Raw genomic sequence first — 25239 nt, 5'->3', positions numbered from 1 at the left:
TACCAAACTGTTTTGGGTTATGAAAGAGCCCCCTAAAGAAAATAAATCACTTTGGGGGGAAAAAATCCTGTGAAGGGGATTCTGCCTTGATATCTCTTTCTGGATCTATTATAGGCAATTTCATATTTTGTCCTCTATATTTTAACTCTCTTCCCAGAACATGCACAAAGCTAATTAAATCACCCAAACATGAATTTGTGCCCTGAATATTGGTGGCATTACTTTTGGTTGCATGCGGAGCAAAGGAATGAGAGAAAAAAGGAAAACTGTAGTGCTAGCATAGAAGATTGTCTGACCTCATTTTACATAGTTGGTTTGTTAGAAGAAATTTTGCATTATTAATGCTGTGATCACCTGAAGCACTGTGAAACGTTTGTTCATTGCACCAAGGTGTTAGGTTCAAATCTGAGCAGTGTGATGCAAGATTGTTTTTTTAATGCTGGTAACACTTTTGGCTTGTGTCTTAAAAGCTTATGCGGCATGGTGTGGGATTGTCGACCAGTTCTGACAGTGAACTGATCACCCAGCTGCTGGCTTTCACACCTCCACTGGAAAACGACGATACGGCCGACTGGGTGGCAAGGTGAGGAGCACGGGCTTCACAATCAACACCAGCCATTGCACCTCGGCATGATGTGCAGCTGTAAATGCACACAGCTGTTCATGTGGCACACGGTTATGTTCACCTATGTCTCATTCCAGAATAAAAAACTTAATGAAGGAAACTCCAACTTCATATTCATTGCTAATTATGCATAAAGACATAATCTATGCAGTACGTGATCCGTATGGGAATCGCCCTCTCTGCATTGGTCGCCTTATTCCAGTAGGGGACATGAATGGAAAAGGTAAACTATATATATATATATATGTATGAATCTCCATATGCATAGTGTGTGCTTGAAATCACTGATATAAGTAAATAAAGCTACACTTACTGAGGTGTAAGTAGGAGTATGTGATGCAGAAATCAGTTTTGAAAAACCAAAACAAAAAAATTTGGTAAGAAAAAAGTCACCTATAAGTAGTGTGCAAAATTCCATTTTTAGATACAGGGAATCATAGTGGCCTAATGATAGCCACAATTAGGCATGCCAACTATAATGCAATTTAAATAATTCTCATTGCTTAAACAGGAAAGCAGGGATGAACAGAATCACAGAGGTGTTGAGTTAGAAGGGAGCTCTGAAGGTCATTGGTCCAAATCTCCTGCTCAAGCCAGGCCACTTAAAATCAATTTCTCAGGACAATGTCTAGAAACAAGTCTGGTTTCTTCCTCTTTTCACTCACCTATAGTAATGTGCTGGATTACTTGCAATGTATCTCTGAATTCCAAGCAACCCAGTCACATGTAGTGACTGGACCATTACACAGCAGTTTATGGGAAAAATTCCTTGTGTTCCTATTCAGCCTGCAAATCAACAATTTTCCGTTAAGTGAGATTAAAATATCTTCACTTGTTTAAAACTAAAATAATTCAAAGGCAAAGTAGTAAATATCTTCAGAAAACTGAGTCATTTTAACCACAAGAAAAATTACCAATATTTTTTAAAGCATACAGACATTCCTACCCTGTGTGACACAATTATATCTTTCCTATGGTTTTGACTCTCAAAACTCTCATTGTAATTCAATCCAGCGTCCCTTGTAATCAAAAGCATCTCTCTATCAACCTATTTAACATAGGAAAAGTAAGGAGTTTCTTGTGTGAACAAAAGTAATTATGTCTATCTGAAGTCACTGAACTAGAATTTGAAAAGTTTGAAATAGTGCAGGGATAACAAAGGTAATTACCTGAACTGTTTCTCTTAATGAGCTGTGAATACGATGCTGTTACTTCCACTTCTGCCTAGAATAGGGTTATGATGTTTGTTTTTGTGGATTTGTTTGGGACTTTTTAAATAATAGAAAGGCGGAAACAGTGGAATGCTATACATTTTAGTTAGAAATTACAATAGTCTTTAATTGCACACTTGGAAACCATAGCAAGCCAGATACTGCAGCAAAAATGTGATAGTGGGGGGTCATAGTAGCAAAAACTGGGAACTCTAACCAAAATCTTTTACTTCAGGAAAAGATAACACTGAAACAGAAGGATGGGTTGTCTCTTCTGAGTCCTGCAGCTTTTTGTCTATTGGTGCAGAGTAAGTGGCCTGATTCTTACTTTATCTGAAAACTCTTCCTTAGGCAGTGATTAAACATTAAATCCCAAGTTGCCAAATATCGTAATGACAACATGAAAGACACCAAGGTTTAGTTTGCTGTGGAGGATGTTTTTGCTGGTCCTGGTTTTTGCCAGTTTATTTTCTCAAACAGATGATTGTAAAAAAAGAATTTTATGTGCAGAAAGTAACAGTAAAGACAACTACTATCACAAAGTAAATGCCTCTTACTTGTTGCATTATACCTGGTTACCCATATAACTTATTCATTTTACCCTCATTTTCAGCAGCATAGTTGCATTACAAAGTAATTCTTCATCTACAGAAAAGATACACTGGTAGTTCACAGGCTGAAATAACCTGAGTTGTAGCATATGCTGTCTGGTAAACTGGCCTCCTTGTTAGAAAAAAAATTAACTATTTTCTGAAACTTCCTTGAAATTTCTGTTAAGAAAAGCTCACTATGTGGGACAATCAGCTGAATCCTGTGTGTTTTCAATAAAGCAATTTTGTCTAAACTTCTGTAGCTAGTGCTGCCTGCTACTGCTAGTATCTGACCAGTGAATAAACAGATTTGCTCACCTCTGATTTGTATCTCCAGAGTACTTCAGTATTTTGGGATAGATTTAGATGTTAGAATAGCCACCTGAGGACTCACTAAAGAATCTAGAAAAATGTTTAATAAGGTTAAACACTTTAACATTCCTTTAATACTAAACTATTCCATACTTAACCGTAACTATTCCATACTTCTGCAGATTTTAGAAATAGAAGGTACATTTCTAGTCAGCTTTATGTCATTTGGGGGTAGCTATCTGTCATCTCTAGACAGATATTTCTCTAGATTTGGCTTGTGAGCCAGGATTATTTTGGGTACCACTTCTATTCTCGATTATATTTCTTATATTGCACTGTAAGGTTTATTAGCTTTCATAGAAAAGTTCTCTAGTATTGATACAGGACTATATTTTTAAAATATATTCAATCTCAAGACAGTATGTCTGACACACAGGACAAGTACCATAATTCTCTGGTACCAAGTTTAGTATTTTTATTTAGTTTATAGCTTTTGGATATTAATTCAGACTGTTTTAGTAAGGGTCAGTTGTCTTAGCATGTTGGTCTTAAAATGGTCTAGGTCAAACCCTAAGATAGAAACAAGTTGTCATGTTAGGATGTTCTAAAACATTTTTCTCTGTCAGTTGACTCTTGTTTGTACTTCAGAATTATCATCCAGCTTCAGGACATTTCTAACTTCTCTGTATTTCTTTTTCAAGGTACTATCGGGAGGTCCTTCCTGGAGAGATTGTGAAAATATCCAGACATGATGTCCAGACACTGGATGTTGTACGAAGATCTGAAGGAGATCCGTCAGCATTCTGCATCTTTGAATATGTTTATTTTGCAAGACCAGACAGTATTTTTGAAGGTACAAAAATGTTACCTACAGAGCTCCTCCCTAAATAGTGCAATATGTTTCCCTGGAGCACGGTGACTCTGGGATCATAGTAGAGTACCACTGGATATAAGCTTACAGAGCACAGCTGGGACAGAATGGGCTGTCAGAGCTCATCAGGAAGAGTGTGTAACATCACCTTCCTGTTTCTGGATGTGGATACAGCCTCAGATAGGCTGCCTGCATACTCCTATGGGAGGGATGAAAAGGGCCACAAACATGATTAAGGTAGATGAAATATCTTTTAAAAGTGAGAGAGTGAAGAAAGGAACTTTATTGGTTCTTGGGAAACATTTTAAAAATTAGACTGGTGAAATAGGATTTAGAAAATAACTTTATTTTGATATTTTTCTTTGCAAAAAGTGTCATTTCAGGAAGATGCTTGTAATTTAACTCGTAAATCTATGCATTATCTAAGTACTTGGCATTGTCAGTGTAATGCTTTTACTATTATTTCAATAGAAGCCCTCAAAATACTAGCCAGGATTCTCATATCTGGCAAATAACTCTTCATTGCTTTTTAGGAACATGCTATCCATTGATCCAGTACAATTCCCCACCCTTATAAAGCCAGTTTCACCCCAAATTCATTTTCTTTCACGATCACCTTACCCTTCAGTATCCTTACTTCTCACATTCCTTGGTACTGCTGCTGTATGTATGAAAGCTATGCCTCATCTCATCACAATACTTCCAGTTCTTTCCCATGTTGCAAGATTTTAGGACCTTACAAGATTGTCTGAGTCCCCTTATCCCCTTACTAAATTCAGGGTGAATTTTGCCAACAGATTCAAAGTCAGTAAGTGGGCAGAAGCAGACAGAAAGATTGCATAAATTTTGTCTGTTGGAAAAAGCAGTCTAAAAATAGAATATGCACGTTTTGAACAGGCAGGCATAATTTCTATTTCTTTCCTCCTGCAGATAGATTTTGTAACATCCACAGGACCTTTAGTTAGTTACTCAATTAGGGCAAACTGGATTTTAGTTATCTATGTAGTGATATGAATGTGAATGTTAGAATGTGACATTATGGAAGGAAATAAAAAATGACCTTATGCAAGTAATTGCTTATTAGTTCTGGAACTTTTCTGACTGACTTATATGCCTACAACTTGACACAGAAATTAATACAGAAAACTGAGAGGAAATGTGAATCATGCATACCAAGAAAACCACTTCTTTCTGTTCATAGGTCAGATGGTATATTCAGTCCGCAAAAGATGTGGGCAGCAGCTTGCTATTGAAGCACCTGTGGAGGCAGACCTGGTCAGCACTGTTCCAGAGTCTGCAACCCCAGCAGCTCTTGGTTATGCTCAAAAGGTATATGTTACCTTGCTCTTTTTTTCCCCAAAGCATATTTATATACATCTCTTTTTGTAATGGACTATAATGATGTGGGCTGTTAGAGTTGCATATTGATAAAGCTCTATATCTTCAGTACATAGGCTACTCCTGTTGAGTCCCCTGCCTTGTTTTTTCTCTCATTATTCCTCTATATTACAGTATTTAAACATTTTTTGGTTACTGTGAAGTCATACTAAGTCGTAAGGTCACTTTAAAAAACAGTAACTGAGACTAACAAGTCCTTCTATATTAATTCTGTTTAACTGTCTTCTGTTTGCAGTGTGGATTACCATATGTTGAAGTACTCTGTAAAAATCGATATGTAGGGAGAACATTTATCCAGCCAAATATGAGGTTACGGCAACTTGGTGTTGCAAAGAAGTTTGGTGTTCTGTCTGATAATTTTAAAGGCAAACGAGTTGTTATCATTGATGATTCAATTGTGAGAGGCAATACTATTTCACCCATAATAAAACTACTGAGAGAATCAGGAGCCAAAGAGGTAAGTTTATTTTAAGTCAGTACAATACAGATGTAAATAGAAGTTGATGGGAGATTAAAGCGGAGGGGCTTGTCTTCATTTTACTGTACATTGTTGCCTTACTTAAAAGGGCAAATGTGGAAAAAACCAATGGCTACTGTGTGTTTTTTTGTGAAGATAGGTTAAGAAGGTTCTTTTGTATGAGTGTGACTTTTGGGTGATTGAGGTGACAGAACAGGTCTCTGCTTACAAAGCACTATCTGGCAAATAAAAAAAGAATGCAATACAAATCAGTTAAGATCAGAAAACCAAGTATTCCATGTGACCTGTAGAAGTGCAAAGAATACAACCATATACTGCTGTAAATATCACATATCTTAAGTCACTGGAACACCATTTTTTTTAATTGATAAAGATTTTTTTAAAGCAAAAACAGTGTGCAAGTCAGTCACTGGAGCAAAAATGTCCTGTATAATGTTTGATTTTGTAAGCTGAAACTTGTTTATCAAGAACTGAACACCACAGAAGTAAAATCAGGATGGAACCTTCTAAGAACATTAGGAAATACTGTAAAAAAAAAAGTTCTAAAACTGTCTTACCTTCTCCTGCTGTGTTGGCATCTGATAAAAACTTTATCTTATTTTTAACCCCTCAATAATTTCTGTGCAGTGCTGTGTTCTGTTCATTATCACTATGTAGAATTGAGACTCTGCTCTTACCATCTGCTGACCATCAACTTACATCAGCCTGTTTTGAAACTATTTTTATTCAGGTGCACATCCGTGTAGCTTCACCTCCTATAAGATTTCCTTGTTACATGGGAATAAACATTCCAACTAAAGAAGAACTCATTGCCAACAGACCTGAATTTCATGATCTTGCAAACTATATAGGTAAATACTACTTACTTTTTTTTTCCTCTTGTAAGAGTTGTCAACTGTATTTTATAATCTATTTCAAAATAAAACAGAACATATCAAGGCACCAGGCAAAACTGACTAAAGAACTGTAAGGTTGGTAAGCTAGGTTTCTGCATTGTGAGTACTCTATGGAACATACCAGTTCAGCTACATATTTTTTTTTAACACAGTTAGGTAGCTGTATTTGTCAAAACAATAGAAAGTATTAGAATAATTGCATAAGCATAAGTTGCAAATAAAGTATGACAACAAAGCTTTCCAATACTTAAAGCTCCTTCAGAGAAACTTGACAAAAAGAAGCTACTGCAGTCAAAACACCAGGAAGCAAATAAGTAGTGAAAATGTGTCCTATAATGAATATCTCACTTGCATGACATAGTCATAAAAATATATTCAGAATTTGTAAACACCCACTGAATTTTCTACAAATTGACATTTATGTAAATAATTTTAACTGCATTATATATTTCACTTCGAAGGAAATTACATTTGAAACCAAAGAATGTTAAAAACCCTCTGAAATTTTGAGTCATGTTTGCTGCAGAACAAAAGGAAGATTGACAGTTTATGTTCCACTGTAAACTCTGATTTCCTATGTTAAATATTTACTTTCACTGTCTACTGCAATGGAATCTTTTTCCCCAAATTGTTGTGAAGGTGTATGAAAATATTTCAATATTTTGTAGGATCTCGTTTTTAAGTATTATTCACTACACTAGTGCAAAGGATAGAAAACTAACAATATGAAAAGGCTATCAAACATTCCTACTGCTAGAAAATTTGCATGAAGTGCATAATGATTTTTTTTAACATGATGGTCTTCCCCCCCTCCAGGTCCCAGAGAGGCTTGGTAGTCCTTGGTGCTCAGATTTGGGAAGCACTAGCCACATACACATCTATTTCCAGACCTGAACTAAGGTTAACTCTGGGAGACTACAGGGAGTTCAGGGAGTCTTAGTACACACTCTGGACTTTGCTTCTGTGTTTGCAGTTACGTGTCACGTATTTGTTCCTAGCAGAACCTTCTGTCTGGATTTCAGTGAGTCTGCTCCCTGCACAAAGCATTTGAGAAGGGCAAGACATACTACAATCTTAATATTTTTTAGTCATTCTCTTTCATAAACTATATGATAATGTGACTGCATTTCCAAAGAGCATTGCATTTGTTACAATATTGTAGCTTTAACTGATGATCCTTTATTTCCTCTAGGAGCAGACAGTGTTGTCTATCTTTCTGTGGAAGGGTTGGTATCATCTGTGCAAGAAAGCATCAAAGCAAGACAAGACAACAACCCCAAAACCCACAAGGCATTTATTGGAAAGCTTGGTCATTGCACAGCATGTCTCACGGGAGACTATCCTGTTGAGCTAGAATGGTGAACTTTTAGTGGATGGACATCAGTTCATATGTTGTTGAATGTACCTTTTTCAGTGATGCCTTCTTGCTAAATAGCCTTCTTGCATTTAGGTCAAACAGAAGCCTATGACAGCTAACTAATTACTGTTACTAAAACACATCTTTAAGCAAAGACTTACAGAAAGTCTGATGTGCTGATGAAAAACAATGTAAGTAGATTAAAATACAAAATCATATTGTTTCAATGCACAGTTGTGCCTTCTGTTTTCTCACATGCTATAAAAACCAAAGTTTTTTTAATTATGTAGAAGTCCCAAAGTTTGTTGTTTTGGTCTTGCCCCAAAAGCTCCTCCATTAGACTTGTTCACAAAGCACAAATTGTGTGATGATGTAACTTCAAATTATCAAAGTCTTAGTGCAAAAGTATCTGAAGTTTGCTTTTCTCCTTAGGAAAAATACCAGATTCTGAAGACTGAAATTGCTTCCTCAGCAGTTGTTGCTTAGGCTTTTTAAGACTATCGAAGTATCGAACTTCTGCATACAGCCTTTTTTAATTGAGGCCTTTGTAACAGATCCTATGCATATGATGTCTAACATGATTTTTAAGAATGAAGACTCAGGGAAATGCTCAGCCAAAAGCTCTCTAGTTTTGTAACTTCAAAATTCTGTTTTAAATTCATGTAATTACATTATCATTGTGTACTTCTATCAATTGCCAATATAGTGTGGAAGAAGAAAAAAATAATTGGCACTGCCATTCTTTTTTCTGTTTTACGCCTTGTTTCCTCGGGGGTAAGTCTGACATTTTCTGAAGTGTACTTTTCATTTGTCAACATCCAAAGTAAACTAAAAAAATCCCCAACTTTCCACAGTTAACAGTAAAAATGATATATGAAATGAAGATCATGAGTTGTTTTGGGCATAGTCTTATTTTACTACATTACTGCTGTTGGAATAAATGTAATGTTTTCTAAAATTCAACTGTTCTGAAGAACCATTAACTGTTAAATGCATTGTGTTCAATTGGTCACAATTACAGTTACTGGTATACAGGAAGATCACTTGGACAACGAACCACAAGCTGAAAATGGAAAAGCACCTTTTCATAACTATTGCAAATTTCCGCACAAATTTAAAATAAGTTTGTATACCTCAGTCTTTCTCACTGAATACCAGCAACCTAATTGTAGATTTTCTATTTAATATTGTGTATTTTGGCCTTATAATTGTTTGTGACACTGTTAAAAAAAATAAATAGAAAAGTTTAAGAGCTTCTTCCTTCCCCATCATTTTCCATATAGTCGAGAATTACAGGATTGCTGATTAAATTCAAAAGGGAGTTTTATGTGAGATTTGTAGCAATTGTGCCTCATTGACAATCACAACAGAAAAGTCCTAGTTTGAAAAAGCATGTAAATACACATGCTCTAATGAAGTCAGGACTGTGACTTGTGCAGTGGAATCAGAACCTACTTGCAGCCAAACCTGTGGGAGAACCTAGATGTGATGAGTTTGGGGCTTCATCAGCACCTAGATCTGCATACTGGGAGATGTATGTGGATCTCTTCTAATTAGCAAGTTTCGTTTGTTAAAAGAACCATAACAGTTCATCTGTACAGTAAATTGAACAAAACCAGAACAGGGTGGACACTGACCACCTCCTCTTCCAGGTTAACTAGGAAGGAGTATGAAAAAAACAGAAAAAACTGTTGTGAACATTTTTCACTGTTCTTATTTCCCACCCTCAAAAGAAAATAATTTTAGAAGGGCTAAGTTGAGCTCTTAGACTACAAATACATCAAATACAAATACAATATGTGAGAAACATTTAGACACACAGTGTAACAAGTATATCTGTCTGAAATCATTCGCAGGACTGGAAATGAAACTTGTGCAAATTCTCTTTTAATGTGCTTTCAACAAAATACTACTTTAGAAGTCTCCTAATAATTGCTTTATCACTAATATTATTTGAGCATTGGGTTGTAGAATCATAATTTAAAAAAAAAAATTAGTCCCATTGCCTTTCCCCCCCTCCACTTTATGCAAATGAAATTTTGTCTGCTACTGTGAGCACTGTAATTTTTGGATGCACTGTGATACTGAATCTTTATTATGTATTTCTCAAAATCTTAAGTTAAAGATACTTTTCAAGTGCCATTCTATTCTGGCAGATGGATTCATGCTTCAGATTACTAGACACGATCGCACAGTCAACACACACCAGTGTGCTGAAGAAGAAAACTCTGGCTTTAGGTGTCGCTATTTGCATTAATATTTTACTGTGAAACTGTTTCTGCTCCATTACCAATGTGCCAAACTATCACTTAGAGAATGTGACAAACAGTAGAAAGCTGATGTGGAACTTCTCCCATGCAAACATTAACAATGGCTGTGAACTGGTGTTCTTCTCTCCCTCTGAGGCATCACCGGCAACATGCAGAGAGGCTTATTATTCAATAAGGACATCTTGAATGCGCCTCGGAGCCATAGCAAATCATTTACTGTGAGGGTGGTGAGGCACTGGCACAGCTTGCCCAGAGAAGGTGTGGAAGCCCCAGTCCCTGTGAAGTGCTCAGAGTCAGGCTGGATGGGTCATTGAGCAACCTGGTCTAGTGAAAGGCGTCCCTGCTCACAGGTGTTGGAACTAGAAGATTTTTAAGGTCCCTTCCAATCCTTAACATTCCATGGTTCTATGACTTTGTCATTAAATCACGCACGTGGCCCCCAGAGCAGCACCGGTGCCCTCTTCCCCCTGCACAGCTCCCGCTACCCTCACCCTCGCTCCCCGCTGGCGGCCCTAAATCCCATCCCGGGGGAATCCCAGCCCCGGCCGCCGCCGCTCGCCAGGCACGGGCTGGCTGCAGGGGCCGCAGGGATTGCCGCAGGGGCCGCTCCTGGGACAGCCCAGTATCCTCCCGCTCCCAGCGCCGGGAAGGGCGGAGCTCCCGCCCGCAGCCCGGACGTGACATGCCCGCCCGCCGACGGCGGTACCACCGGCAGGAAGGCCCGTACCACCTGGGCCGGAGGGGGACCGACATACGGGGACGGAGACGAGTGAACTGTGAGCGTGAGGGGGAGGAACCCTGCCCTTCCCCCGAGCCATCTGCATTTATTTTTAGCAATTTCCCGTGTCTGCCGGGGACAGCGGGGAAGGCTTTGGCGCACTCGCTGTTCCTCTCTCCCTCTCTCTTCCCTCAGGAAGCAATGGCGCATGGCTCTGGCGGAGCAGGCGCTGCTTGTGGGTACCCAAACGGCGCGACGGCCGCTGGCCAATGAGAGCGCGGCATTATCGCGTCCCGCCAATCGGAGGCGCCGCCGCTGGCGGGCTGGGGCGGGGCCAGGAGGACACCGGGAAGTGCCGCGGACGGGGATCCCGAGGAGCGCCGGGAGGTGCCGGGGGCGCGGAGCCCCAGTGGCGCCGGGAGCCGCCGGGCCGTGCCTGTCCTGTGCAGAAACGGGGTAACCCGAAAGAGGAGAGCGGGGGCCATAGCCTGGATTCGTCCGGTCACCGGTCCGGGCTTGGCAGGAGGGCTCGCGGGGCAGAAACGGACACAAGCACAGTGCCCCAAAAGTTCACGTGTTGGGGGTTTCTGTTTGTGAAGGAAGGATTCCTATTTTACAATTCCATTGAAAGAGTTACTAATAATTAAGTCGTGTTAATGAATTTATCAATTCAGCGATGCCCAGCTTTAAAAATAAAAGTGTAAAACTACCTCAGTACAAACCAAGAATCCAGCTTGGCACCTTTTTCAGTCTAGGGCGTGATAGAGCTGTGTATGCTCTGCCGTGGAATTTTTTGTTTTTGTTTTTGTTTTTTTTCTCCTTCCTGATAGTGTTCTGTGTGCCTTTGTAGTGCGAGTGAAGTGTTCCAAGTGAGGCAGTTCGATGCAGTGTGGTCTGTGGTTCTTCCAGGGGACCGCAGCGATGCGGGCGCGATGACGCTGCAGGAGCTGGTGGCTCGGGCAGCCGGCCTGCACTCGGACAGAGCAGCGGTTTGCTTTGACCAGTGCCGTGGGAAGCCTCCAGCGTTCTACACCTACGCCACGGTGGTCGAGCTTGCCGTGGAGCTGACAGCTTTCCTTCAAAAGCACTGTGACCACCGAGGCAGATGTGAAATAGGCCTTTACTGCCATCCGGGAATAAACCTGCCGTCTTGGATCTTAGGGTAATGGTTTGAATGCTTGCACTTTGTGTTGGTTTTTTAAGGGTCATCTCTGTTAAAGCAAATTTTACAGTTTGCTTATATGTTTAACAACTACAAAAAAGTAGTAATAGCATAGTAGAGCAGTCCGGGTGTTGGAGTCTTGCATCATTTAGAGGAAAAAATGGCAATATGACAACCTTTTGAAAACCTATTGCTAAAATATTTCTGAATCTTAAGTCTCAAAGCTGTAACTTTGAGACTTGGCTGTAACTGCATCCCTTCATTAAAAGTGATTTAGCATGTTTATAGAAATACAACAAAATTAATGACTAGTATATTTATTCTGCTTGTTTAAAACTGGAAGTTTTAAATCTGGCAGAAAACATCTATTGAGAAAAGGACTGTGCAGGTTTTTTTAATGAATGGTCTTGCTGGCTATAAAAAAAGAGATGTTCTGAAATCTGCAAATTCCATGATTTAAGCTAAACGAACATACATTTAATGTTCTATTATGAAAATTACGGAAAGAAGTAATGAGCATTGTAACACTAAAGTGGTATTGATTAACTGATGGCTAGGAAGTTGAAATGCTTGTGATCTCAACACTCATGTTAATCCATGAATTTTTAAAATCCTGCTTCTGCTGAGGGATTCTAATGTTTGTATCCTTTATACAGGTATCTTTTGTATTCCTAGCATGTATGATCAAATAGACAATCACAGGATCACAAGCCTATTTTTTTCAGCTGATGAATACAGTAGCAGTTGTGCTTCCTGGGGGCATGGCCTGTGTCGGTATTTTCCTGTTGTTCACACCTGATGTAAAATACAGAATGGCACCAGAAGAGGTACCACAGTGGAGTAGAAGGATTTCAGTGGAGTGAGCAAGCAGTGTAGTCATAAGCCTCCCACAAGCACTGAGGAACTTTCTCAGCAGTCAGGAAGTGCTTCTGCTCTAATGCAGGTGGTTGCTCTGAGATGTTGTGGAGGCGTTCAGAACCTGACTGGACAAAGACCTGAACAACCTAGTCTGGTGTCACAGCTGGCTCTGCCTGAGCAGGAGGTCGAACTCAGCATACTGAGGTCCCTCGCTGTCTGGTTTGTCCTGTACCCCAGTGAACTGAGTGTCACAGTTTCCTTTTGCTCTGAGGGGGACCTGCTGGGGCTGTTTAACTCTTACAGCTGTCATTGTGAGTAGCTGGCGGCTGTGTGATGCAGGGCAGGCTTAAGTGCTTGCTGGCACAGCTGGCTGTAGGATCATGCGGGATGCTGCCGTTCCCACGCCTCCGTTCAGGACCTTGGCGGTACTGCAGTGACAAGCCACTTGCACAGAGAGGAAGTATAATAAATAAATTGTACCTACAGTACAGTACAGGACATATGTACAGTACAGAACTCAACAGCAGAGCAAATGTGAAGATTTTTGGGGAGGGTTCATGCTTCAGTCGCCGCTTACTCGCTTTGGTTTTCGTGGCGGTGGCGAGTTCAGCGCTTGTGCTTATCCGGGAGCGGCGGCCGCAGGGCAGGGACCGGGAGCACCGGGACTTGGAGCCCCTCCGCCTGCCATGTGGGAAAGACATCCCAGTGCCTGCTTAGATTTTCTTACGCTGCGTTCTTTGCACTCGTAGGAAAGTGTTTTCAGCGTGCAGGCTTTTGTTGCTTTTTAGAATACATTTATACGTGTTGTATGTGGGTAAATGGAAAGGTTATGTTTCTGTTTCTAGTCAATATCAGAAGGTTTTAAAATGTGATGCTGTTATGTCAGTGATACCTTTTGTCATCACTGACATGCTTGGCCTGAGAGAATATTGAATGTTTTCATCTAGCTTTAATCTTTTCCCTTGCTGTAAAAGACCAAAAGGCAACACTGATTTTCATCCTACTTTGTTACCAAAAGATCATTAAAAGTCATGTTATGGCTACATTTTCTAGCTCAGGCAACTATAAAGGTATGAAAGAAATTTTAGCAAAATCTAAGAGGTTTTTCTTATTTTTTTAACTTGTTTTAAAACATTTGTATTTTATTAGAATCCTTCAAGTTCCAGCTGCCTATTCACCTATTGATCCAGATGCACCACCAACCATATCCACTTACTTCATGAAGAAAAGCAATCTTCAGTATATTCTTGTTGAGAATGACAAAATAAATGTAAGTGTTCAGGCTTCTATAGGAAGCACTAAAGGGCAATTTAGACATGTAGATAGGCAAATTGAATTCTGTCTTAATAAGCTTGGATGGAATGCTTTTGATTTTCATGGCAAAAGGTTGTCTTTCTTATTCAGAAAGGAACGTCTTTAAAATCAGAAGTACAAAATGTTTCTCTCTTCTTCAAAACAATTGCCTTCTTTCCTGTTACACTGTTGTTCAGGCAACCTTTTTGGGCACTGATATTGGAAGACTTTTCCAGACTTGTTTCTTTATATGTCCATGCTAAGAGTTGGAAATCTGCAGTAGTTAAAAAAGCTCCTGCATTTAATACTTGATTTAATATTTAATACTTTCTCGTTGTCTAACTCATCCCAAATCTTATACCCTCACTCATTGCAAGTTGCAATTCAGATTCCTTGGTCTTCTGCAGCGTTTTTTTTTGGTTGTTGTTTTTGGGGTTTTTTTGTTTTTGTTTTTTTGGTTTTTTGGTGTTTTTTTTTGTTTGTTTGTTTGTTTATATTTTCAATTTCTTTTTTCCATTTCCTCAGATAACTGTTTATTTTTCATTTTGAAGTCTGTGTTCACTATTTTTAATTTATAGAAATACATGAGCTTATAACTGTCTGATGTGTGTCCTTTTAAAGTAGAGGTATGAAAAATCACACCTTCTTGGTGTGAAATGCTGTTTTCTATTTCATTGCATGCAGTAGAACAACAACAGTAACTCCTGAGTTCCACTGTTTGAATTGTTCATTTTCTCTTGCAGAAATTCCAGATGTCCCATGCTGGCTGTTTTTACCACAATTCCTCTGCCATAGAACATATTGGTTTAACTCTCTTCCAAGTGAGCTCAAGCAGCACTGATTTCAGTTCAGAAGTAGGCAATATGAAAAGTAAATATGAACCTTTCAAAGCTGTGGGTAACTCACAGCCAGGATACATTTGCCCAGATCAAACCGAAGTAAAAACATCAGAAGCAGGATACATGGACGCTGGCCAGAAAGACACTTTAGCATATGTCTTGCATACATCAGGAACTACAGGGATGCCTAAAATAGTCAGAGTGCCTCATAAATGTATAGTGCCTAATATTCAGCATCTTAAGTAAGTGTGGTTTTCAGTTTTCCTTTCAAATGCTTTTACAAATGTGATGGTTTTAGGATTTTTTTTTACTACTTCAGAGGAGTGTACGTAGGGTTTTTGCTGACAGCTTCGCTTTTTCTTCCTTATCCACCTTTGTGGTTTTTTTGCTTTTATTTCCAAGTGGATTCATATAACATTTTCTTTCTCTATCAGTTTTATACTTAAATTGTGCTTTGCCTTAATTTTTGAGGGCTGTGCTTTGTTGCTCTAAGATTTGTATTGTCATCTGGCTTGTGGTTTAAAAGAAATAGACAACAAAATTAATAATTTGTTCACAGTTCTTAAGTCATAATTCCTTTTTAGGCTACCCAGGTTTCTTCTGTTTCATTTCATATTAAAAAATATCTATTATGGAAAATACAATATTTTTCCTGTCTTGTCTTTTCCTTTCTTCTTCTTTGCTTTTTCTTTCTTTATATTTATCCTTTTTTAATGAGCATCTGTTTGTTGAAATATGCCTTTCAGTGAACTCTGTTGGTGTGTAATATGGTGGGTATCTTCATAAAAGAAATCACTAGTGAAACGAACAGTTACAGTCCAGGAGCTCTTGCTCAAATTACATGTCTGCTTATTCAGAGCCCTTAAGATCTGAGCTCGGCTAATGCATTTATTTCATGCTTTCATTCTTTTAGTTGGAAAGGGTTTTTTGACTGCATGCAACAGATTTGTAATTCCTAGCGTTCTTGTTTTAGATCCATATTTGAGATCACACAGGATGATGTGCTATTCCTGGCATCTCCTCTCACATTTGACCCATCTGTGGTTGAATTGTTCATGGCTCTGACAAGTGGAGCCTCTATTCTTGTCGTACCAAACACCATTAAAATGATGCCCATGGAGCTCTCTGCTGCTCTGTTTCACCACCATCATGTGACAGTGTTGCAGGTAGGCAAAATCTAAGTGTCTCCAGTGTCTTGCTTCTCACTTTTGCTAATGGGTACTTTTTCATTCATCAGCCTAGAATCCAGTGTTAATAGGACAGGAGTGTTCTTGCTCAAAGGCAATAGCTATCCTTTTTGTTGTAGATTGTTAGCTGTCTAGAAAATTACCATTTGATCAAAACCTCAAGCATTTTGTGCCACAAAACACTGAGCTTAAGATTATTTTAAGAAACCTTTACTTATTAAGAATTCATTTGTTAATTAAACTTCTTGTTCTGAAGAATCTGGTAATAGAGTAAACCATTACAGACATTTTAAGCACTTTTTAATGGACTTGATCTTGGAGTATTTTGTCATGAACAACTTTGAAGTTTTAATGTTAGTTTTTATGCTAACAGTACAACTAAGCCAGTGCTATATGTAGGGTGGTAAAATGTTTGACATTTTTACAATAATGAGAAGAAGGTAATAATTGATTTCAGAGTAATACTTACTATTTTCATGTCACCTGCTTATATGAGACTTCATGCATCCCTTATGTCTTAAAATAGATTATCTCCTATATGATTTCAATTTTAATAGTTTTAAAGTTTGCAAAATTTACTTGAAGCATCCAGCATGGCTGAATAAGCCTGGCCTGTACCTGGCATCCTGTCCTGTTTCTCTTGTCCTGTCACTTGATTGAGATTGTAGGGTGTAAATTTCAGATTAGTGAATAGTTGGCTGAAGATTCCACAGCAGAAAAAAATCCATTAGTTACAAATCTTTTGTAACTATTCTCTGCTCTTATTTTTATTTGTTAGGATTGCTATAAATGCTGTAGATTATCCTATGATACACAAGTTTTATGATCAGTATAGATCATTTGCTTTGAGAAAAAAATTTTCTGAGATACTGCTCTCTATGAGCAAGACTTTTTAAGGGTCTTTTAAGACCTTTAAAGATATATTTGTTAAGTGTTTTAAGCAGAAATAGAGAAAGGCAGAATTTCATGAATGAAGATTTTTGAAAAGGCTTTCTAAGAAAAGTTTGATTTGTTTTTGTGGGTTGCTTTTTTTTTTGATCACTGTCCTAATCTCCGAAGGAAGGGCTTCTCAGCTGAATAATTGAAAAAAATGTTATCCTTACAGCTTAACTGATGGATGAATAATTTTATGATGTTTCTTAAAAAATAGAAAGACATTACCTCCCCCCTTGAATTTTTTGAGGAGATTTGAGAAAACCAAAAATAATTACGAGGGAGGGAAGAGTATAAATTTTTCCCTTGTTTTGTTGCTAAAATTTCATTAATGTTAAAATTATCAGTTGAAAAAAGATTGTCTTCATCTATTACTAGAAAAAAAGAACCTGGTAAGAAATAATCCCATTAATTTTCCAGTTGTCTTACTAGAAAAGTAGACAAGAATGAGAGCGAAATGTGCCTGGTAAATTGATGTACTGTTTTTTTCCTTTCAGTGAAAGGGCTCTACATCACCAATAGTTTTCTAGAAATAGTTGTTTAAGGAAAATGGTTTAGGGGATTTGGGTTTTATATCTTTTCCCCCTGCTTATTTTAGTGAAAGCTTTGAGAAAAACTCATTCTTATAAACTGTTCTATTTACATAAATCAAGGAAAAGCCAGAATCTGACATCTAAGGAATTTTTAGCGTTATGTAAGGTCTTTAAATGTTCTCTGTGCACATTAGTCAGATGTATAGGTTATATTTTTGCTGCAACCTTCTGGAATGAAGGGAAAAAAGGTTCAAACAATAACACAGAGAGAATACTGTGTTGCTTTCTGTTTCCAAATAATTAACATAAGAACTAATGTGCATACACTTGAGGTAATAGCTGAGACACAAAAGGGAACCTATAACATGCCTGAGTAAAGAAGAAGCTTTGCAGAAGAACATAAATTGATGCTGATAGTACTTGTTAAAGACCTTATAAGAAACAAAATCTCACAAAACACCATTGTGATGGTTGGTATATAGATCCTTTCAAGTACATCGATAATACAGCTAGGTAGCAGAAGAGAGGTACACATACACAGATAAAATGTAACAGGTCTTTCTCTTTTTTTTTTTAATATGTATCATTCAGGCAACACCAACACTTCTCAGGAGGTTTGGAGCTCACATTATTAAATCAAGAGTGTTGTCTGCAAATACTTCACTTCGTGTCTTAGCCCTTGGTGGTGAAGCATTTCCTGTACTGAGTCTCTTGAAAAGTTGGAAGCACAAGGAGAACAAAACAAACATTTTTAATCTCTATGGTATTACTGAAGTGTCAAGCTGGGCCACTTGCTACAAGATTCCTGAGGAGGTTTTTAGTGCTGATTTTAGGTAGGAAAATTCATTGTTCTCAATGGCTTGGCACGTAAATTATGACAATCACCAGAAATAGAACCTCAGTCTCCTGTTACCAGGGCTACTGAGTCCTCATGAGTGTTTATACTGGTAGAAGTTACATTTGGGTTTATGTAGAAACAGACTAATCCATTATCTCAAGAGGCACTACAGCCCCCCCTCCCCTATTTTAGTAGTTTGGGTGACAGAAATTTGTCCAAAGTGACTCACCCAAGGTTTCACAGTAATTTTACTTAAACTTCAAAAAGTACTTTCTTTTCATAGTTTATCACTCTGTTTCTGACTTGTTTGGTTGTTTGGCATTTTTTCTTCATGTTATTTTATAGAGTCGTGAAAGGTACCTCCTGTTAGCTCACTGTTTAATTTTCTCTCTGAAATAATTCCATGGCATAATAATTTTACATGCAATTTGAGTGTCCTAAATGTGTCCTACAAAATGGGATGGTTTGCACAAATGATGTGATATATTAACCTGGTGCTTAAACCCTTGAAGACTAAAAGTGGTGGATTGTCATGAAGTGTTATTAAAATCTTAGGTAAAACTAATTTTCTGTGAGCTCAAACAAAAAATGTAATACTTTAAAATAGAAATTGAACTGGAATCCATGCTAAAGTTATTTAAAATTGCTTTGAGTTTTGCTTTACTGAAGAAAATATATTATCCTGTATTCCTACTCAGAAATAGCTTCTATATTCAATAAATGAGGTTCTTCAACTGCTTGAAGAGGCTGGAGAATGAAGGGAAAGGAAGGAGTTGGTCAGTAGTTCAAGAGAAGTCTATAATAGATACATGACATTGAAATGACAGTTTCTTGTATTTCAGTCTTTTCTGAACTGAACATTTTCTAAATATTTTTCTGAACTTTTCTTAACTGTACTTATTAAAATAGAGTAAAAGCTCAAAACAAGCAAGGAAAAATGAGTTAGAAAGCAGTTACAGATGTGTAAATTGGTTGACTTGATGGATGTTTCAATCTGGGAGATTTAAAAATTAACTGAAATGATTGGGGTTCTCTCAGGGTATTTCAGGGTCTATTCAGGCCTTATTTTCTGTAGTTCTGTGGGGTTTTCTGGTATATATTAGTGCACACTGATAAGGTTTCCAGTTTCTAATAAAATTGATACCTTTTTAAGAAGAAGCATTTGCAGAAAGAAGTCCCAAGGATCTACCTTTGCTCTAATGCCAGTCTTTTAAAAATCTACATGATACCTGGTTTCTGGGGCAATTGTTTTGTGTTCAGAAGAGAAAGACTTCTACTGTTTCTCTCTAATATATTTAGAACAGATTTTCCTATACCTTTGGGATCACCGCTCCTTGGAACAAAACTTGAGGTCAGAGATGCCAATGGATCTGAAGTTCTTGAAGGCGAGGGACAAATATTTATAGGTTATTTTATGTTTCTTATTCTTCTAAGATGCTGTTCTTAATTGATTGAGTTTTAATAATATATTGATTATTTTACTTGATATTTGCCTGTGATATACAGATTAATACATCACTTTAAGTTCTGATTGGGCTAGGAGCTTTCTGATAGCATTTTATGTTGTTGGAATGATGAACAGGAAATTACCATCATTTTATCTGCAGATCTGAAGGGATCTTCATTATACTGATTTCTTTTACCCTTCTTGGATTTTGACATTCCGAACTGAAGTAATTTCTGTGTATTAACTGAATTAACTGCATAGTCAAAGTTGTAATTTGCAGAAGTTTAGATGTTGATAATAATATATCACTATTTCTTATAATTCATGGTAAAGTTTAAGAGAATTTGTTCAAACACTCTTTATAATTTTCATCTACAGTTAGCTATTTAATGTATATGACCACAATCTTTTTTTGTCTAGGTGGTGAAGAACGAATCTGCTTTCTTGATGATGAAATGACTGTGCCACTGGGTACAATGAGAGAAACAGGGGATTTTGTAAGAGTGAAGAATGCAAAGTTGTTCTTCTTGGGTCGGAAAGACAATCAGATTAAACGTCACGGCAAACGTTTTAATATTGAATATCTGCAGCAGGTAAGTGCTCACATCCACAGAGTAGAGTATGCCACTACAAAAAGGCAGCTCTAAGAACCACATTGTTATCATCAGAAATGGGTATTCGCTTGTTTTCAGATGACTTTTAGGAGTCTGAAGGAATTTAGTGGGTGTATTATAAAAAATCTAGTTACATAGTTTAGGGAGGAGATTGTTCTGAGTTCTTGGGAATCTGTTTTATTGTATGGTTTCTTCCAGGAGACTTGAGAACTGTATAAACATCTGAAAAGTACTGAGTATAGTGATTGTTCTACAAGACTGAGTGTCAGACTCCTGGATTATATCTCGTTCATAGCATTTTGGCAAATAACGCATATATCTTTGAGTTTGTTTTTATGTGAAGTACAAGTTTCAGCTACAAAAGAATCTATTTCATAGGATGTTATGTAGGAATGTGAGAAAAATACAGTTTTTAAAGGTGTGTGTTTTTTTCATTGTTTTTTGCTTCTGTTACTCTATTGATGAAATGCATTTCAAAACAAGACTAATATTTTTTAATTACAGGTTGCTGAAGATCTTTGCCAGGTAGAAGCTTGTGCAGTTACCTGGTATCAAGAAGAAAAACTTATCCTGTTTGTTTTACCCAAAGATGATTTTGAAGAGCGAGAAACACTTAAAGAACTCCAGAAGCGTCTACCAGCTTATGCAGTGCCTGATGAGATTGTAGTGATTAAAGCTTTGCCTTTAACATCACATGGTAAATGAAGCCATTAAGAACCCTTGCCACTTGTTTGAATGGAATCCATTGGTTTTTTTAATAATTTTTTATTGACCAAAATGCAGTATGTGATTCATGCTTTTAGAATATGTACATTGGTAAGTAATGTCATGCCTAGTAGGAAATCATGGCCATGTATTATTATGTTTTCTTGATGACATTTCTTTTGAGAGTCAAAGAGTAGTGGAAAAACCAATTTAGTTTAACACTGCACATTTCTTACCTCAGTTGCTCCAGTTGCAGTCTGCAGCAGAACCCTCACTTCTGCTGAGGAAAAAACAGGCATTGAAGGTGGGATTATGTGGGAGGGGTAAATTTTCAAAAACCTTACCGGGTTTCATGTAGTTGATCAACTGTGTAAAAAAACACAGATGCAGTACAGTATGAATAAGGAAATACATACAAGAATACAGTAACTATTTGGGCAGAGCAAGTTTTGAAAGTGCTAATATTAAAAGAGCACAAAAAATTGTCCTTTCTTTTCTACAAAGGCAAAGTTGATATATCTGAGCTGAACAAGATTTACCAGAACCATCTAAACTCCAGAAGGCGTGACAGTAAGCTGAGTGACGCAGAGGAATTGTGGGAAAGATTGCAGTATTTATGGAAGGTAGTATTTTGAGCTGCCTTTTTATCTTTGCAAGTGGATCATTATACATGTGTCAGGAATTAAACAGTTTTAAGAAGTATGACTAATGCAACCAGAACATTCTAGCTGCCTATAGATTTAAGCAGTACAGCTCTATTCTGTTACTATTCTAGTACTTAAATATAGTTGCTTTGCAGTGGCCAAGAGAGAGTCATTTTTATTTCTCTATCAGATAAAACTGCAGGCTATGAGGTGTAAGCAATTAGCATAGAAAGAATGGAATGTCAGTAGGTTTTAGAATGTTGCTTCACATGGCGAAAGAAGGTATCATTAAAGAAAACAAGGAACTAGGACATGGAAACTTTGTAAAAAATTAGCTGCTATGTTAGTAGATTTTCTTATTTCTCAAGATAATTATAAATTGAAGAGTCCTTTTTTTAAATAGATGGCGCAGTTGCACAACTGTTTTTTGAACTGCCTGTGTGGATTGTTTCTAAATTTCTGTGCTAAAGGCTTACTTTTCAAGGTATTTAAATATGATGCCAAACAGTATTACTTTGTTTTTCAAAGGTGGACTTACAAGTTTCACCTGAAAGTAGGATTAGCTGTGGCCTAGGACTTGAACAAGTGAATGTAGTGTATTTATTTGTCTGTGCCAATCCTTTTCACATTAATGGCTATGAAGTGATAACCCAGGGGATTAGTTGTGTCCTAGACCCAGTAGGGACAGCAGAAGGTGGCTTCCAAAACCATAGGTTTGGATTTGACATCCAGACTTAATAACAAGGGAGTGTGGTAAGAGGCAACACAGTTATTGTTGTTTGTTGCAGTAACAATGCCAAAAGCAAAATTTTCATGAACAGAAGGGCTTATAACTTCAAAAGTAGGTAGGTAAGTAGGTTACTTAAATAATGTAGAAGTAAAAAAGAACAGTTTATTATAAGCATTATTATTAAAATAAAAAACCTAAACCGATTTTATCAAAAGGCATTTATGTTTTATCTGCAAAGTTATCACTGGTAAATGGTATTGAAAATGGCAAATCAATATATAGTACAATTCCCTTTAATTCCTTAGACTGCAGAATTGGAATTGAGCAAGACATTTTGTAGTACAGAATTAGTATGTCCCTATTTCCTTGTTCCTCCCCAGTTCTTGTTCTATCAGTCCCTCTGTTGGCACTAACATTTTTCAATTATTTTTTGCAGAGTAGTGAATTTTCTCAGTTGTTCATTTTTAGCATGACTTCTAGGTGTTCAGGTGGATTTTACCCCACCTGAGGTTTTATATGTGTGACATGGTATAAAACCTATGGACTGGTACCTCTCTCTCTCTTTTTTTTCTCTAGTCTATCCTCTGTCTTCCATGTGATTCCACTGGAATTTCTAAAGATGCAGTATTTCTGTACAGTGGTGGAGACTCCCTAAAGGCACTACGATTTTATGAAGAAATTGAGATGCTAGTAGGCAAAGGTGTGCCTGGACTCCTTGAAGTTATTCTCACCCACTCAATTGAGGAGGTTTACAGACATATTCTTAAAATAATGTTTGCAGATGAAGAACAATTAATGAATCCTGACAATGCTGTGAAAAGAAAATTAAGAGAAAACAGTGGAGAGGAAGTCCATGGAAAATACATTAAACTGACATCTGAAAGAGGTCTTGAGATTGCTTCAGGATTAATTCCATTTATTGCATTGAACAGAGGAAATCATTTTTTCTCTATGAATTTTACCAAGTCTTCTATGCAGCCCAAAAATACAGTACAGGTAGGAGTGGAACCACTACAGCATCCATCCTTTCTGCATTCCAAGATTCCAGGTGTAATGAAAAGCCATGTGCAAGGGTCTGAACTGGAGAATAGAATTTTACCACTTGAAAACAAGGCAAATAAAAATGACCATTCCTCTGTTCAGCAAATCCATGCAGAATGTAGCCATTCATCAGTGGCAGAGTTGGCCCTGTGTGTGAGGTGGAAGTCAAACACAAGAAAATGTGTTGATGCATCACCACTGGTTATAATACCAGCTAAAGAAGAAGTATCTGCATGTGTGTATGTTGGCTCTCACTCCCATGCACTGCAGGCAATTGATCTAGATTTGGGAGAAATAAAGTGGGAGAAGACCCTTGGAGATCGCATTGAATCTTCTGCCTGTGTATCCAAGTGTGGGAATTTCATTGTTGTTGGTACGTCTTTTGTTTCAGCCTTCATTTTAAATTCTTTTTTCTGCTAAATGCAAGATGAATGACAGAGAATCACAGTTCTTATCTCTGGTTGTCCTCCATCCATCAACTTCCATGTCTGCCTCAGAACTAATTTGTTGTAAAATAGAAACAGAAGGAAGAAGTAATATAAGTTTCATGATAACTACTGATGGAGCTTATCTAACATAAACACTTGTGGTTTATTATATCCCAGTTTATTAATAAGGAATATTCAATGGCTACAGTTTCTTTTTTAGTGGTAGATTAATGTGACATTTAAGCTGTTGGTTTTTTTAAGTCTGGAAAGGTAATGCAGTCTTAAAGTGTCTTTGTAAATTGATAGAGTTAGAAATTAGTACATGGTAACCTCATACTATTTTTCACAGAGTTTAATTATCTCATTTGACTCTTCTTTTTGGAAATGTAAAGAATATATTTGGATAATTTTTTGGTTTTGCCATATCTGTTGTCAGCAGAGTTGCCATTATTTCTCTTGGTGTCATCTTTTTAGTTAATATATCTACGTCAGTGGTTAGCACAGATGTCCAAGTGGTGAGGTTTTTTAATGCAACTCTAATATTGCCATCTTTTTGTTTGTATTTTGATTGCTCTTCACTCTTGATAATAAAATTGAATATTTCATTAACATGAAGGAGTTTCTATGATGACAGTTTGGCTTTCAGTAGAAAATTTTCAAATTTTATTCTTTTAACACCTTTTTTTCAGAAACAAAACCTAGACAGAGGTAATGAAAATAATTTGTATTCTCCCTTTTCGGCAACTCACTGTGTCTTCTAATATTATTATTGAAAAATATGATAGAAAGGTAGTGAAATAAGTATATTCTAAATGTAACTTAGAAAAAACACACAGCACAGTCATCTTTGACTGTGTCAGCAAAACCTTTGAGCTAAAAACACAGGAGGAGCTTTCGAAAATATTTTGAAACTCTACCTTATGAATAATCTTACTTCTTTCCAGCAGTGATGCAACTTGCAGCATAAGTCACACCATAAATGCAAATAATCAATATTCTTTTTTTTCCCCATCATGTTTTATTCCACATAGGTTGTTATGATGGCTTGGTATATGTGCTTCAAAGCAGTGATGGAGAAATACACTGGACTTTTGTCACAGAAGACACTGTGAAAAGCTCTGCAGTTGTAGACCCTTCCAGTGGACTGGTCTACATTGGATCACATGACCAACATGTGTATGCTTTGGATATTTATGTAAGAACACTGACTCACTTTTATATGTAGAACAATAAATATCCAATTTAGACTCTCTTTATAGTG

At 37.4% G+C, this 25239-nt stretch overlaps 2 protein-coding genes across 6 annotated transcripts in view; both read left to right on the top strand.

Annotated features, from left to right (window-relative positions):
• The window catches only part of PPAT (phosphoribosyl pyrophosphate amidotransferase), a 43292-nt gene extending 34304 nt beyond the window's left edge, over nucleotides 1–8988 (top strand). For all 3 annotated transcript variants that reach the window (XM_053941253.1, XM_053941254.1, XM_053941255.1), the window contains exons 4-11: nucleotides 471–583; nucleotides 703–848; nucleotides 2072–2144; nucleotides 3440–3591; nucleotides 4811–4938; nucleotides 5243–5464; nucleotides 6216–6336; nucleotides 7574–8988. In XM_053941253.1, coding sequence (XP_053797228.1) covers nucleotides 471–583; nucleotides 703–848; nucleotides 2072–2144; nucleotides 3440–3591; nucleotides 4811–4938; nucleotides 5243–5464; nucleotides 6216–6336; nucleotides 7574–7743 — 1125 coding nt within the window. In that variant the 3' untranslated portion in view covers nucleotides 7744–8988. The remainder of the gene's footprint in view (nucleotides 1–470; nucleotides 584–702; nucleotides 849–2071; nucleotides 2145–3439; nucleotides 3592–4810; nucleotides 4939–5242; nucleotides 5465–6215; nucleotides 6337–7573) is intronic.
• Nucleotides 8989–10804: 1816 nt separating this feature from the next.
• Nucleotides 10805–25239, top strand: part of AASDH (aminoadipate-semialdehyde dehydrogenase) — a 34592-nt gene continuing 20157 nt past the window's right edge. For 2 of the 3 annotated variants that reach the window (XM_053940452.1, XM_053940451.1), the window contains exons 1-12: nucleotides 10805–11182; nucleotides 11636–11888; nucleotides 13896–14016; nucleotides 14783–15120; nucleotides 15852–16044; nucleotides 18123–18364; nucleotides 19669–19775; nucleotides 20237–20409; nucleotides 20935–21127; nucleotides 21640–21758; nucleotides 23086–23923; nucleotides 25010–25173. In XM_053940452.1, coding sequence (XP_053796427.1) covers nucleotides 10996–11182; nucleotides 11636–11888; nucleotides 13896–14016; nucleotides 14783–15120; nucleotides 15852–16044; nucleotides 18123–18364; nucleotides 19669–19775; nucleotides 20237–20409; nucleotides 20935–21127; nucleotides 21640–21758; nucleotides 23086–23923; nucleotides 25010–25173 — 2928 coding nt within the window. In that variant the 5' untranslated portion in view covers nucleotides 10805–10995. The remainder of the gene's footprint in view (nucleotides 11183–11635; nucleotides 11889–13895; nucleotides 14017–14782; nucleotides 15121–15851; nucleotides 16045–18122; nucleotides 18365–19668; nucleotides 19776–20236; nucleotides 20410–20934; nucleotides 21128–21639; nucleotides 21759–23085; nucleotides 23924–25009; nucleotides 25174–25239) is intronic. The other variant, XM_053940450.1, reaches the window with a different exon arrangement.

Source organism: Vidua chalybeata, chromosome 4 (genome assembly GCF_026979565.1).
Source record: "Vidua chalybeata isolate OUT-0048 chromosome 4, bVidCha1 merged haplotype, whole genome shotgun sequence".
In the NCBI taxonomy this organism is placed as follows: domain Eukaryota; kingdom Metazoa; phylum Chordata; class Aves; order Passeriformes; family Viduidae; genus Vidua; species Vidua chalybeata.
This window is presented reverse-complemented; position numbering and strand designations above follow the sequence as displayed.